Source organism: Meles meles, chromosome 6 (genome assembly GCF_922984935.1).
Source record: "Meles meles chromosome 6, mMelMel3.1 paternal haplotype, whole genome shotgun sequence".
In the NCBI taxonomy this organism is placed as follows: Eukaryota; Metazoa; Chordata; class Mammalia; order Carnivora; family Mustelidae; genus Meles; species Meles meles.
The window spans coordinates 6,345,375-6,361,367 of NC_060071.1; the positions used below are offsets into that span (position 1 = coordinate 6,345,375).

General features: G+C 47.2%; 1 protein-coding gene across 2 annotated transcripts in view; it reads left to right on the forward strand.

Annotated features, from left to right (window-relative positions):
• The window catches only part of KIF7 (kinesin family member 7), a 41,508-nt gene that overhangs the window by 19,807 nt on the left and 5,708 nt on the right, over positions 1 to 15,993 (forward strand). For both annotated transcript variants that reach the window (XM_046009884.1, XM_046009883.1), the window contains 4 exons: positions 313 to 446; positions 796 to 911; positions 1,101 to 1,253; positions 2,515 to 2,717. In XM_046009884.1, the coding sequence (XP_045865840.1) occupies positions 313 to 446; positions 796 to 911; positions 1,101 to 1,253; positions 2,515 to 2,717 (606 nt within the window). The remainder of the gene's footprint in view (positions 1 to 312; positions 447 to 795; positions 912 to 1,100; positions 1,254 to 2,514; positions 2,718 to 15,993) is intronic.

The following is a 15,993-nucleotide window of genomic DNA, read 5'->3' on the forward strand; positions in this document are numbered from 1 at the left end:
GTCATGTCCTCTGTAATAGCCCGAGGCACAGAGAGGGAGGGTGTGAGTTTGGCAGGAGTCTGTTATACACCCAGCACTCCGGCAGAGTGCAGACTTGGATGCCGATGGCCTGTATACAAAGGAAGGGCAGATTGTCACCTGAGGAGTCCCAGGTGCTGTGCGTGCCTTGGGGGGAAAGGGGGAGCTCCTGCTCCAACTTGGGATGGGCGGTGGGGAAGGGAGGCATGAGGGGGGCAAAGACTGGTGATGGGAAATGACTGATGGAGGATGCCCTGGAGGCTTCCGGTCCTGAGGCCATCGGCACTCCCCTAGCAGGTGACAAATGGCAGAGAGGCGGGAGCCAAGGTGGAGGCAGACGGGCCCGGAAACGGAAGCGGCTCATCCGTGGCGGCAGCGGAGGAGGAGGAGCAAGCAGCGGAGCAGCCGCGGCCCCTGCACGGGCGCAGGTGAGTGGGACCCGCCGCCCACCTGACAGGAAGCAGCTCAGCGCCCAGGTTGGGCCCGGGAGGATCCCGCTGGAGGCCCGGGCTGCCCCCACCTCCAGGTCCTGCTGGGAGGTACAGACGGGGACGGTGGGCTTGGAACCCAGGGTTCTCTCTGCGGTGAACGTGCTGTGGGGTTCCCAGTTCCCAGCCTTCAAGGCGGCCCTCAGTGCCCCCAACAGCTCAGCCCCGGGCCTCAGTTCCCCCAGACTGCCCCCCTGGGTTCCACTGACTCTGAGGGGACAGAAGGCCCAGCGGCTTCTCTTCCTTCCTCTGGTGGGGAAGCGTACACACTCCTGCTTCTGTCTTCCAGAAACGGGATCAGCAAGTGGAGCCAGAGGGTGGGGGCCCGCCCAGAGAGTCCACTGGACCGGAAGGGTCCAGAGCTTAACCTTGAGGAAGTGGGTGCTGCCATCCCAGGGCTCAGAGGTGAGCTGGGTCTGGGGCAGAGAGGGCTCTGACTCTCCCCTCCGTGGTCCTGCACTGCCCTCCTGGACGGTCCACACCTCGTCCCTGGCTGTCCCTGCCCACCCCTGCCCACCCCTGCCCGGGGTGTGCCACTTCCCTCCCCCACCGCCCCCTATTGGGGCAGCAGCCTTGACAGTGGGCTTGTTACAGTCAGTGGTGGGAGCAAGGCCCCGGCTCGACCCCGTCAGACCCCAGCTGCCATGGCGTCTGAGTGGCGGCTGGCCCAAGCCCAGCAGAAGATCCGAGAACTGGCCATCAACATCCGCATGAAGGAGGAGCTCATCAGCGAGCTGGTCCGCACAGGTGAGGGGGTGGGCTCTCGGGTGGGGCTCCCACCTGAGGGTGGTTAGGGGCGGGGGCCGGATGGTTTAGGTTTGGTAACAAGCCAGCCTCTTCCAGCTGGAGGACCTTGAGCAAGTAGGATAGCGCCTCTGCGACTCGGTCTTCTCATCTCTAAAGTGGGGCTGGTAGTTGTACCTGTGGGTACAACCTATGGGTTGTTGAAGTGAGTTAATTCAGCTGGAGTGATTAGGCTGGTTCGCATCACCTGGCAGTAGTAGGCGTTGTATTTATAAGGAACGTGCTGGGTTAGGCCCCGTGATGCACACGGACTCTCAGTCTTAGGGAGCAAACAGTGTCCCCAGATCACGCTGTCTGCCACCGGCGATGCGCGTCAAGGGGCTGGGAACGGTGTGAGGTAGTGACCAGCTGAGCCTTTTTATTTTAATGGTTATATGTTTATTACAAAATGCCTTATGAAAAATTTCAGACCCACAGGGAGAGACTGGACCAGTGGGGCCCTCACGCACCACCCAGATTTAGCGTTACGAGCTTTTCCCCGCCTTCATCGCTCCCTTTTCTCTTTGCTGAGGGTTTCGAAGCAAATCCCTGGCATCTTGTCATTGGGCCCCCACACCTTTCGGTGTGCCTCTTTTTGGACATTTTAACCGAAATGCCGTGAGCATATCTAACAAAACTTACTGTCACCCGCATGCCCAAGGCACGGGCCCGTCCCCTCAGTTCTCGGCAGTGTGTGCAGATCACTGGTTTGCTGGAACCCAGCTCCCCACGTGTCCCGCGTGCTGTGTGCGCTTGTTAGGCCTCTGAAGTCTCCCTTCTAGCTCCTTCTCACATGTCTCAACCCACCCCCCACCCCCGTGTTCTGGGTTTGCCTATTTGCTTCCTTGTGGTGTTATTTAACCTGTTCCTCTGTCCTCAGATTTCCTGCGAAGGAAGTTAATTCTGGAGGCTTAATTATATGCAGGCCCAAGCTCTGTATTTGTTAGCACGTATTAGGTAAAACTAAAGCCAGTTTAATCCATAATATCCCCGGATTGCTGTTATCAATAAGACTCATTTAAAAAGCGAGTGATTTAAAAGAAAGTAGATTAAGTAAGTAGCTCACGGTACCAGTGGAACCAAAGCTCGGCAAAACCCATGCAGGTGCCCATGGCGGACAGCCGTCTGGAACCCTGCCCAGGGGAGCGAAGGGATGGTCCTCCCTGGTGGAGAGGGGCAGCCTGTACTGAGGAGCATGCCGCCCCCGCCCCTGCCCTTCTTCCAGGGAAGGCGGCCCAGGCCCTGAACCGCCAGCACAGCCAGCACATCCGGGAGCTGGAGCAGGAGGCAGAACAGGTGCGGGCTGAGCTGAGCGAAAGCCAGAGGCAGCTGCGGGAGCTCGAGGGCAAAGAGCCTCAGGACGCAGGCGAGCGCTCCCAGCTCCAGGAGTTCCGCAAGAGGGTCGCCGCCGCCCAGAGCCAGGTGCAGGTCAGTGTTGGGACCTTGGAGTGGTGACTGGAGTACTGGGATCGAGACACATGGGCCCCAGGGCCCAAGTTCACTGGAAGCCGAGGATGTTCAGGCCCTCGTGCTCCTGGCTTCTGGCTGCTTTGGTGAATGACCTCCCGGCCTCCCAGGGTGAGGCTGGTGTTCCACAGAAGTCGGCAGCCCTGGGGGAGAGGGGGTCGGCTCAGCTTTAAACACAGAAGAGGCAGGAAGGCCACTCCTGCTGGAGACCAGTGAGAAGGGAAGGGTGGGCATCGAAAGCAAGGTACCCCTTCCTCATGCCACCCTCCCCTCCTGGTTCCCTGGCCACTTACTTCTCTGTTCCATCTTCCCTGTCTTTCTACCCATCCGTCCATATGTCTGTCTCATCCATACACCCGTTTATCATTTTGTTGGTTTGTAACCCCCTCTGGAGCTTCCCAGGGATAACCCGAAATAGGTCCCCACACTCGGAGGGCAGAAGAAATGGGAGGAAGAGACAGCCACTCCAAGTAGGAAGGTGGCAGGTTTACTAAGCACGGGAACTTGTCTTGGGTGCCCTTCTTTCTGCAGTGGGCTCTGAGCCATCAGCAAGGCGTTGGATTCACTTCAAGGTGGCTCTTTTGGTGGCCATCTGGCTATCTTGGAGGCAGATGCCCCAGGAACAATAGGCACATGTAAGAGAGAATACAGAATAAGACACTGATTCCAAATTCCAAAATCAGTCACTGCTTTTTCTAAGAGCCCCATGATGTGAACCACTCATTTCTGAGTCCCCAAGGCTGGGGGTGTGATCACTCGGTGTTCACTTATGTTGTTGTGTGATTTAATAAAGACCATACGTCAGCAGACTCAGCTGTGAACACACCACAGTCTGTCTGGATAATGGCACAGGTGCCTCCTCGTGGAGTAACAATGTCCCAGGCCATGCTGTTGGAGGATAGCTGTTCTCAACAGAGACATCAGTGTTCAGTAAGAATAGACTTTATTGGCTATTCTCTAAGGCTTCCTGGATGAATTCAATAAGGGTTTCTATGTGTGCCGTAACCACCGGGCCAGAGGAGGGAACCGAGATGGCGGCCACATCGTATTACTGGAAACAATGTCCACCTCGCATTGAGGAGACACAGATTGGCCCCTTTAGGAAATTGGCCTGGTTGTGCAAACCATGCATGTTGGCTAGGGGAGACAGCACGGTCAGGTGTGTAAAGATGGATGGGGGTGGAATGTATCCAGCGCCCACCTTCTTCCCTCGTTCAATGGTGCATATTCCATTCCACCTATAGTGCGTTTCAGCAAGTCCAGCTTGTAGCAGGACAACAGAATCCCCGTGGAGATTGGACAGTTTCCTCTCATGTGGGGGTGTGAAGTCACTCACCCAACCTGACGGGATATCCCGAGGCAGGTTCTGGTAGATAATCCCTTTCCCAGGCATGATGGGGCTTGGTGTTCTCAGCAGCACAGCACCTTGCTCTTTGGGAAGAGTTGGGACCACGGCCATTTCCCACGACTTCTGTATCTTTACAGGATTGGGTGCCTTGCTAGGGGTCCCCATCATTCAGCCCTAAAAAAAGAAAGAGATCTTGCCATCCCACACATATGGGGCAACAGACCCTACTGGTTGATCAGCCAAATGTACGGAAGCCTAGGGCAATACTGTAGTCTACCCATCCAGACTGGTCTTATCTGTTAATAGTTTAATCTGCTGGGGTTTGGGGGGTTTTTTTGGAAGTATAGTTGACACACAATGTTACAGTAGTTTCGGGTGTGCAGCCAGTGATTTGACAAGTCTGTGCTTGTGCTGGGCTCCACCACAAGTGCAGCTGTCCCCTGTCCCCACCCCACACTGTTCAGTAGCACTGGCTATATTCCGTATGCTGTGCCTCTTTCATCCCCATGATTTTTTCATTCCATAGCTGGAAGCTTGAGCCTCTCACTCCCCTTCACCCTTTCTACCCATTCTCCCTCCCACTAGCAGCCATCAGTTTGTTCTCTGTGCTGATGGGTCTGTTTGTGATGCCTGTTTGTGCTGTTTGTTCATCCTTTAAATTCTGCATACTGGCAAAAGTCATATAGTATTTGTCTTTCTCTTATTTCACTTAGGATAATACTCTCTGGGTCCATCCGTGTGGTTGCAAATGGCAAGATCTCATTCTTTTTTTAGGGCTGAATGATAGTCATTGTGTATATACACATCTTTATCCATTCAATTATCAGTGAACACTTGGGCTGCTTCTGTATCTTGGCTATTGTAAATAATGCTGCAGTGAGGGGCGCCTGGGTGGCTCATTTAGTTAAGCACCTGCCTTCGGCTCAGGTCATGATCCCAGGATCCTGGGATCGAGCCCCGCATCAAGCTCTCAGCTCAGCAAGGAGTCTGCCTCTCCCTCCCCCTCTGCCTCTCCCTTCTGCTTGTGCTTTCTCTCGCTCAGTCCCTCAAATAAATAAAATCTTAAAAAAAAATTAATACTGCAATAAATGTAGTGCATGCTTCTTTCAAATTAGCATTTCCATTTTCTTTAGGTAAATACTGATTACTGGATCATACGGTATTTCTGTTTTTAATTTTTTGTGGACCCTCCATACTGTCTTCCATAGTGGCTGCCCTGATTTGCATTCCTAGCAATAGTTCATGAGGTTTCCTTCCCACCCACTACCCTCCCCAACACTTGTTACTTCTTGTCTTTTTAATTCCAGCCATTCTAACAAGCACGAGATGATACCTCATTGTGGTCTTGATTTGCATTTCCCTGATGATGAGTGATGTTGAGCATCTTTACGTACATGTGTTGGCTGTCTGGAAGTCTTCTTTAGAGAAATGTCTGTTCATGTGTTCTGCCCATTTTTAATTGGATTATTTGTCTTTTTGGTGTTGAGTTGTATAAGTTCTTCATATATTTTGGATACTAATCCCTTACTGTATATGTCGTTTGCAAATACCTTCTCCCATTCCATAGGTTACCTTTTGTTCTGCTGATGGTTTCCTTGCTGTGCAGAAGCTTTTTATTTTGACGTGGCCCCAACTTTATTTCTGTGTCTATTTCCCTTGCCTCAGGGGACCTAGCTGAAAAAAAGTTGCTACAGCTGATGTCAGAGAAGTTACTGCCTGTGCTCCCTTCTGTGATTTTTATGGTTTCAGGTCTCACATTTAGGTCCTTAATCCATTTTGAGTTTCCTTTTGTGTGTGGTGTGAGAAAGTGGTCCTGTCTCATTCTTTTGCATGGAGCTGTCCGGTTTTCCCAGCACCAGTTGTTGAAGAGACTTTTTCCCGTTGGATAGTCTTGCCTCCTTTGTCAAAAATTAATTAACCCCATAACCGTGGTTTATTTCTGGTCTTTCTATTCCGTTTCATTGATCCACATGTCTATTTATTTATTTATTTGACAAACAGAGATCACAAGTAGGCAGAGAGGCAGGCGGGGGGGGGAAGCAGGCTCCCCTCTGAGCAGAGAGCCCGATGCGGGGCTCGATCCCAGGACCTTGGGATCATGGCCTGAGCTGAAGGCAGAGGCTTTAACCCACTGAGCCACCCAGGTGCCCCTGGAACGGACATTTTATCAACATTTGCCCATCCAGTCCGTGAGCATGGTCTGTCTTTCCATTTGTGTCATCTTCCATGTCTTTCTTCAGTGTTTTGTGATTTTCAGAGTACAAGTCTTTTACCTCTTTGGTTAGGTTTATTCCTAGATATTTTGTATTATTTTCTTAATTTCTCTTCCTGCTACTTTATTATGAGTGTGAAGAGCTACAACAGATTTCAGTACCTTGGTTCTGTATCCTGCAGCTTTACTGAATTCATTTATCAGTTCTAGCAGGTTCTTTTGGTGGAGTCTCTACATCTTTTGGTGGATGTATCTAGCATGTCATCTGCATATAGTGACAGTTTTGCTTTTTTCCTACCAATTTGGCTGCTTTTTATTTCTTTGTGTTGTCTGATTGCTGGGGGCGAGATTTCCCGTACTGTGTTGAATAAATGTGGGGAGAGTGGACACCGTTGTCTTGTTCCTGACCTTAGGGGGACAGCTCTCAGTTTCTCACCGTTTTTTTTTTTTATTTTTTTTATTTTTAAAGATTTTATTTATTTATTTGACAGAGATCACAAGTAGGCAGAGAGGCCTGAGCCGAAGGCAGAGGCTTTAACCCACTGAGCCACCCAGGCGCACCTCAGTTTCTCACCGTTAAGTGTGGTGTTGGCTGCGGGTTTATCATCTGTGGCCTTCATTATGTTGAGGTTTGTTCCCTCCGAACCTACTTTTGTTGAGGGTTTTTATCGTGGGTGGACGTCGTAGTCTGTCAAGTGCTTTTGCTGCCTCTGTTGAAATGATCCTATGGTTTTTGTCCTTTCTCGTACTGATGTGATGTAGCACGTGGATTGATCTATAAATATTGGACCACCCCTCCCTGCATCCTGGGAATAAATCCCACTTGATTGTGGTGAATGATTTTTTTAAAATGTATTGTTGGATTCGGTTTGCTAGTATTTTGTTGAGGATTTTTGCATCTATGCTCATCAGAGATACTGGCCTGCAGTTCTTTTTTTGGTAATGTCTTTATCTGGTTTTAGTATCAGGGTAGCACTGGCCTCCTAGAATGGATTTGGAAGCTTTCCAATAGGGATTTGGAGGGGCGCCTGGGTGGCTCAGTGGGTTAAGCCTCTGCCTTTGGCTCAGGTCATGATCTCAGAGTCCTATAGAGCCCCGGATCGGGCTCTCTGCTCAGCGGGGAGCCTGCTTCCCCCCCCTCTCTCTCTGCCTGCCTCTCTGCCTACTTGTGGTCTCTGTCAAATAAATAAATAAAATCTTTTAAAAAATGGATTTGGAATAGTTTGAGAGCAATGGGTATTAATTCTTTAAATGTTCGGTAGAGAGAAGCCTGGGTGGCTCGGTCGGTTAAGTGTCTGACTCTTGATTTTGCTCAGGTCATGATCTCGGGGTCCTGGGATCAGGCCCCGTGTTGGGCCCCCCACTCAGTGGGGAGTCTGCTTGTTTCCCTCCCCCTTTGCCCTTCCCCCTGCTCATGCTTTCTCCCTAAAATAAAAATCTTTAAAAATAAAGAAATAAACAAACATTTGGTAGAATTCACCTGTGAAGCCATCTGGCCCTGGACTTTTGTTGGTTGGGGGTTTTTTGTTTGTTTGTTTGTTTGTTTTAATTACCAATTCAGTTTCATTGCTGATAATCGGTCTGTTCAAATTTTCTATTCCCAGTTGTTTTGGGAGGTTATGTTTCTAGGAATTTATCCATTTCTTCTAGGTTGTTCAGTTTGTTGGCGTATCATTTTTCATAATATTCTCTTACAGTCCTTTGTATTTCTGTGCTGTTGGTTGTTATTTTGCTTTCATTTCTGATTTTGTCTGTGTCCTTCGTCTCTCATTTTTTTTTTTTTTTTGGATAGGTTTGGCTAAAGCTTTATCAATTTCATTGATCTTTTCAAGGAACCAGCTCCTGGTTTCATCGATCTGTTCTATGGTTTCTTTAGTTTCTATATCATTTATTTCTTTTTTATTTATTTATTTATTTATTTATTTATTTATTTTTATTTGCTTATTTACAGCATAACAGTGTTCATTGTTTTTGCACCACACCCAGTGCTCCATGCAGTACGTGCCCTCCCTATTACCCACCACCTGGTTCCTCAACCTCCCACCCCCCCCCCCCCCGCCCCTTCATAACCCTCTGGTTGTTTTTCAGAGTCCATAGTCTCTCATGGTTCATCTCCCCTTCCAGTTTCCCTCAACTCCCTCTCCTCTCCATCTCCCCATGTCCTCCATGTTATTTGTTATGCTCCACAAATAAGTGAGACCATATGATACTTGACTCTCTGCTTGACTTATTTCGCTCAGCATAATTTCTTCCAGTCCCGTCCATGTTGCTACAAAAGTTGGGTATTCGTCCTTTCTGATGGAGGCATAATACTCCATTGTGTATATGGACCACATCTTCCTTATCCATTCATCCGTTGAAGGGCATCTTGGTTCTTTCCACAGTTTGGCGACCGTAGCCATTGCTGCAATAAACATTGGGGTAGAGATGGCCCTTCTTTTCACTACATCTGTATCTTTGGGGTAAATACCCAGCAGTGCAATTGCAGGGTCATAGGGAAGCTCTATTTTTAATTTCTTCAGGAATCTCCACACTGTTCTCCAAAGTGGCTGCACTAACTTGCATTCCCACCAACAGTGGAAGAGGGTTCCCCTTTCTCCACATCCTCTCCAGCACACGTTGTTTCCTGTCTTGCTAATTTTGGCCATTCTAACTGGTGTCAGGTGGTATCTCAATGTTGTTTTAATTTGAATCTCCCTGATGGCTAGTGATGATGAACATTTTTTCATGTGTCTGATAGCCATTTGTATGTCTTCGTTGGAGAAGTGTCTGTTCATATCTTCTGCCCATTTTTTGATATGATTATCTGTTTTGTGTGTGTTGAGTTTGAGAAGTTCTTTGTAGATCCTGGATATCAACCTTTTGTCTGTACTGTCATTTACAAATATCTTCTCCCATTCCGTGGGTTGCCTCTTTGTTTTGTTGACTGTTTCCTTTGCTGTGCAGAAGCTTTTGATCTTGATGAAGTCCCAAAAGTTCATTTTTGCTTTTGTTTCCTTGGCCTTTGGAGACATATCTTGAAAGAAGTTGCTGTGGCTGATATTGAAGAGGTTACTGCCTATGTTCTCCTCTAGGATTCTGATAGATTCCTGTCTCACGTTGAGGTCTTTTATCCATTTCGAGTTTATCTTTGTGAACGGTGTAAGAGAATGGTCGAGTTTCATTCTTCTACATATCGCTGTCCAGTTTTCCCAGCACCATTTATTGAAGAGACTGTCTTTTTTCCATTGAATATTTTTTCCTGTTTTGTCGAAGATTATTTGACCATAGAGTTGAGGGTCCATATCTGGGCTCTCCACTCTGTTCCACTGGTCTATGTGTCTGTTTTTATGCCAGTACCACGCTGTCTTGGTGATCACAGCTTTGTAGTAAAGCTTGAAATCGGGTAACGTGATGCCGCCAGTTTTGTTTTTGTTTTTCAACATTTCCTTAGCAATTCGGGGTCTCTTCTGACTCCATACAAATTTTAGGATTATTTGCTCCAGCTCTTTGAAAAATATCGGTGGAATTTTGATCGGAATGGCATTAAAAGTATAGATTGCTCTAGGCAGTATAGACATTTTAACAATGTTTATTCTTCCAATCCAAGAGCATGGAACAGTCTTCCATCTTTTTGTGTCTTCTTCAATTTCTTTCATGAGTGTTCTGTATTTCCTCGAGTACAGGTCCTTTACTTCTTTGGTTAGGTTTATGCCCAGGTATCTTATGGTTCTTGGTGCTATAGTAAATGGAATCGATTCTCTAATTTCCCTTTCTGCATTTTCATTGTTAGTGTATAAGAAAGCCACTGATTTCTGTACATTGACTTTGTATCCTGCCACGTTACTGAATTGCTGTATGAGTTCTAGTAGTTTGGGGGTGGAGTCTTTGGGGTTTTCCATATAAAGAATCATGTCATCTGCGAAGAGAGAGAGTTTGACTTCTTCCTTGCCAATTTGGATACCTTTTATTTCTCTTTGTTGTCTGATTGCCATTGCTAGAACTTCTAATACTATGTTGAACAAGAGTGGTGAGAGTGGGCATCCTTGTCGTGTTCCTGATCTCAACGGGAAGGCTGCAAGCTTTTTCCCATTGAGGATGATATTTGCTGTGGGTCTTTCATAGATAGATTTTATGAAGTTCAGGAATGTTCCCTCTATCCCTATACTTTGAAGCGTTTTCATCAGGAACGGATGCTGGATTTTGTCAAATGCTTTTTCTGCATCAATTGAGAGGACCATGTGGTTCTTCTCTCTTCTCTTATTGATGTGTTCTATCACACTGTATATCATTTATTTCTTCTCTAATCTTTGTTTCCTTCCTTCCACTGGATTTGGGTTTCGTTGTTCTTTTTCTAGCTCCTTTAGGTATAAGGTTAGTTTTTTTTGAGATTCTTCTTGCTTCATGAGGTCGGCCTGTGTTTCTATAAACTTCCCTCTTAGAACCACTTTTGTTTCATCCCAAAGATTTTGGAGTGTCGTGTTTTCAGTTTCCTTTGTCTCTGTGTATGTTCTGGTTTCCTCTTTGATTTCTCGGTTGGCCCCTTCACTGCCTAATTAACCCTACTTCATATTTAACCTCATATTTACTCATATTCACTGCATATTTAACCTCATGTACTTGTGTTCTTTCCAGATTTTTTCTTGTGGTTGATTTCTAGTTTCACAGTGTTGTGGTCAGAGAGGGTGCACAGGGTATGACTTTGATCTTTTTGATTTTGTTGAGATTTGTTTTGCGTCCCAGTATATGGTCTATTCTGGTGAGTGTTCCGTGTGCACTTGAATGCATATCCTGCTGTTATAGGATGGAATGTTCTGGATACGTCTGTTAGATCCAACCTGGTCTAGTGTGTCATTCAAAAGCCGCTGTCTCCTTGTTGATTTTTCTGTTTGGATGATCTGTCCATTGATGTAAATGGCCTGGTAAAGTCTCCTACTGTTATTGTATTAGCATTGATTACTTCCTTTATGCTTGTTATTAGCTGCTTTATTTATTGGGGTCTTCCCATGTTGGGTGCATAAATATTTACAGTTATTTTATCTTCTTGTTGGATTGTCCCCTTAACGATTGTTTAGTGTCCTTACTTGTCACGGGCTTTGTTTGAAAGTCCATTTTGCCCTGTGTCAGTACTGCTACCCTGGCTGTCTTCACAGCCATTTGCACGATGAATGTCTCCATCCCCGCACTTTCCATCTGCAGGTGAGTTTCAGTCTGAAATGTGTCGCTCGTAGGCAGCACATAGATTGATCTTATTTTTTTATTCATCCCGTCACCCTATGTCTTTGTTTTTTGATTGGAGCATTTAGTCCATTTACATTCCAAGTAATTATTGATAGGTATGTACTTATTGCCATTTTGTTACTTATTTGATGGTGGTTTTTTGTAGTTCCTCTTGGTTCCTTTATTCTCTTGCTCTCTTCTCGCACGGTTTGGTGGCTTTCTTTAATGATATACTTGGATTCCTTCCTCTTTATTTTTTGCATATCTGTTACTGATTTTTGATTTGCGGTTACCAATACATTTGTGTATTATATTCTCTACACGTTGCATTCTATCTTCAGTTGAGGGCAGGTTGAGTTTGAACCCATTCTTTACTCCTCTGCCCTCCACATTTTAGGTATATGGTGTCGTACTTTACATCCTTTTGAGAGTCTCTTCACTGATTTTTACAAATAAACTTATTTTTACCACTTTCGTGCTTGCTACTTTTCTTACTCTTAATTATGGTCTTTCTACTCAGAGCCACCCTTAACGTTTCTTGCAAGGCTGGTTTAGTGGTCATGAACTCCTTTAGCTTTTGTTGGGAAATTCATTATTACTCCTATTTTAGGATGTCACTTTCTTCTGACCTGCAAAGTTTCTGCTAAAAAATATGTTGTACATGACTTTTCTCTTCACTGCTTTTATTTTTTTTTTAATTTTATTTATTTTTTTTTTAAAGATTTTATTTGAGAGAGAGCAAGGAAGAGTGAGAGAGAACATGAGCTGGGGGAGAGGAAGAGGGAGAAGCAGGCTCTCCGCTGAGCAGGGAATCAGATGTGGGGCTCGATCCTGGGATTCAGGGACCACGACCTAAGCCACAGATGGATGTTTAACTGACTGAGCCACTCAGACACCCCTCTTAACGTCCTTTAAAATTCTCTCTTTATCACTGTTTTTTTGCTGTTTTAATTACTAAATGTCTTAGTTAGTTTGGGCCTCCTTGGGTTAATTTTGTTGGGGGAGTTTCCATACCTCCTGGATCTGGATATCTGTTTCCTTCCCCAGATTACAGAAGTTTTCAGTTATTATTTCTTGAAATAAATTTTCTGTCCTCTTTTCTCTCTCTTCTCCTTCTGGATCCTTATAACGCAAATGTTACTACACTGGAAGGAGTCACCAAGTTCCCTAAGTCTCTTCTCATTTTGCATATTTTTTTTCCTCTCACCTGCTTGCCCTGATTACTTTCCATTACTCTGTCCTCCATTCTTCTGCTGCTTCTTGTCTACTTATTCTCTCTAGTGTTTTTTCCATTTCATTTATTCTGTTCTCTGACTGGTTCTTCTTTAATCTCTTTGTTGAGGGTCTCACTGATATCTGTCAGTCTTTTCTCAAGTCCAGTGAGTATCTTTATTATTTAAATTCTTTATTATTTAAATTTATTACTTATATTAATTATATTATTATATAATATATATTAATAGTCTATTATTTTATTATTTATCATTTAAATTTAAATCTTTATTATTTAAATTCTCCATCAGGCATGTTACTTATCTCTGTTTCACTTTGGTCTTTTGCTGATTTTTGTCCTGTTCTTACATTTGGGACATATTCCTCTGTCACCTCGTTTTGTCTAACTCTGTGTCTGTTTCTGTTTGTTCAGAAAGTTAGTTACAGCTCCTGCTCTTGAAATCAGTGCCCTTATATAAGGTGAAGAGGTCCCATAGTGCCTGCAGTACAGTGTCCCCTGTCGCCCAGAACCTGACCAGATGTTTGCCCCCAGCCCACTGATGGGACTGCAGTCTGGTGTGTGTGGTCATAGGTCCCTCTCCTTGGTGGCAAGACTCACTTTGGAGTGGTGCTGCTTCCTGTTGGGGCTGTTTGCACATCGTCACGCTTGTGGCCCGGGTTTGGATGGGCTCCTCCAAGAGCGGATTAAAGGGGGCAGAGATCCGACCTGCATGGAGGCAGGGCATCCAGTTTTAGCAAGGTTTGTGGACTAGTCCTCTGGTGACAGGGAACCTGCCACCATGCCCAGGACCAACTGCGGGGTTGGAGAAGGCAGATTTGTAAAACATGGGCACAGAGTGTTTGCAAGGTTTGCGGTCTTCTTCTGCAGGAGGATTCCTGTCTCCCTGGCACTCCGGCAGGCCCGGCTGCAGGGGCCAGACCCACTTGAGCATGGTGGGGTGGGATGGGGCTCAGTGTGCATAAGTTGAGTAGTAAATGTTGGTGCTGCCTGGTTCCTCCAGATGGCCGAGCACTGATGCTGGGGGGCAGAAAGGGGGAGGGTGCCTTCCAGCTCCTCTTTTCCTGGAGGAGTCTCCCAGTGACCTCTGTCCCTCCAGAACACCTCTGAGATTAGTGAATTACTCTCCCTCCTGTAGGCGCCAGGCATTTTTCAAACCCCTGTTTCTGTGCAGTATCTCCCTGGCCATGTGTTGTTCTGTCTCTCTTTTAAGAACAGGGACTTGACTTCCTGCCGCCCTCGGGGCTCTTCCCTGAGCTAAGCCTGCTGAATTTTATAGTTCCAGGCTTTAAATATGCTAGTTGCTAGGTGTAAGAACTCTGAAAATTTGGCCCCTCTGGTTTTCAAAGCCAAATGCTATGGTGATTGTCTCCCGTGGGGGGCTCCCTGGTACATGCCTCTGTTTCTCTCGGTTCTCCACTTCCTTGCATCTGTCCCTCCCATGGACAGTCCTGTGGTCCACACCTCTGCCCTTCCCTCCCTTTTAGATGCATTTAATTGTGGAGTTTGATCTGTCATCCTTGGGTCATTTTCTGGGTCGTTTGGACCAATGCGTGTGTTACCTAGTTGTACGCTGGGATGAGGTGAGCCTAAGGTCCTGCCTCTCCCCGGTCTTCCCGCACCCCTCCTGCAACTTCCTGTATCCATTCGGCTTTCATTGCAGCCATCTAGCTGAGAATCACTGCCCACACACCCGCATTCGTTCCCTTCATCTTCCGGAGGCTCTGGACGGGACTTGGGGCAAGGAAACCGTGACAGCAGAAGGTCTCCACCACTTTTTTCTGTAGTCTCTGTGGGCGGGGCTTTGGTTATCTCCTGGGACGTGTATATTTGGAAGATACAAATTTAAAGGGCAATAAAAGCATGCAAGTTTTCTTCGAGGAGTTTTGGGGTGATTGCTTTTTAAGGTTTTGTCTTTGTGGGCGCCTCAGTGGCGCAGTCGGTGAAGCGTCTGCCTTCCGCTCAGAGTCCTGGGATCAAGTCCCGCATCGGGATCTTGCTCAGCCAGGAGTCTGCTTCTCCCTCTGCCCTGCCTGCTGCTCCCCCTGCTTCTGTGCTTGCTCGCACTCACTCTCTCTTAAAATCTTAAAAAAAATAAATTTTTCTTTTGTGTCGGGGCATGGGCCATATTGTGTTTCCTCCTCAATTACCACAATGTTCTTCTCTTCATTTTGATCGCCTTCTTAGAGAGTCCCTCTCTTAGCGTCGGAACCAGGCTTTGTCACAAGCCCAGATGTCAACCGAAGGTGTCTCGTGCCCTCGTCCTCATACTTGCTTATTACTCTGCTCTCCCACTTTGTCCTCCAGTCCAGAAAGCAGCAGACCGGGGGACATTCCCACGTCCGTCTCTAATCTCAGCTCTTCTAACGCTAACTCAGGCCAAGGCCTCTAGCTGGGTCTCGGTGGCCGCATGAACTGCCCCCAGTCAAGGCCAGCCCGCTGCACAGCCTTGCCTTCCGCTTCTTTGCCCCAGCCCACAACCCCCTAAATCAGCCAGCATCTTCAGGGTGCCCCTGTCCTCTCGCGGCCATCCATGAACATCTGACGTAGGGGCCACCCACACACACACAGCTCTGTGACCAGCTCAGGATTTCCCCTGATGCCTTTTTCCCCAAGGTCCATTCCTTCAGTGGTAATCTCCTTGGGAGCTTCCCAGATATAACTTTACATCGGTCCCCGCATCTGGAGGGCAGGGAGAGACCAAAGAGGCAGCCACTCCAGGTTGGAAGGTGGCAGGTTTCATAAGCGAAGGGAATTTATTGACAAAGCTTGTCTTCGGCGGATCCCCACGCCCACCTGCTACATCTTGAAAGTTTACCAAGAGGCCTTCACTGGGTTCCGTCTTAGAAACCATGCAGCGTTCCCAGCTCCTCGTCACTGTCTCAAGGCCATGTCTTTGGAGCCCCCTGTAAGAGTGGGAAAGACAGGCAGAACCCACATTCCAAGGACAGGGGAGGCGCCCCGATCACCCAGGTCCAGCCCATGGGTCAACCAGTGAGGTCTTTCCATGATCTGCGCCAGCACTTTTAGTCACAGTGGATGTGACCCACTGTCCGTTTATCTGTCCGTCCATTTATCTTTCTCTTGCCTTTTATTGATGCTGCATTATCTCTTCATCCTGTTTTTTATCCTTCTGTGATCCCATCCATCCATCTGTCCCCCCACCCTTCCATCCATCCATCTGTCCAGCTGGCCATCCCTCTTTCCTTCCTTCTTTTCTCAGTTCCAGTGTCCGGGAGACACCTTA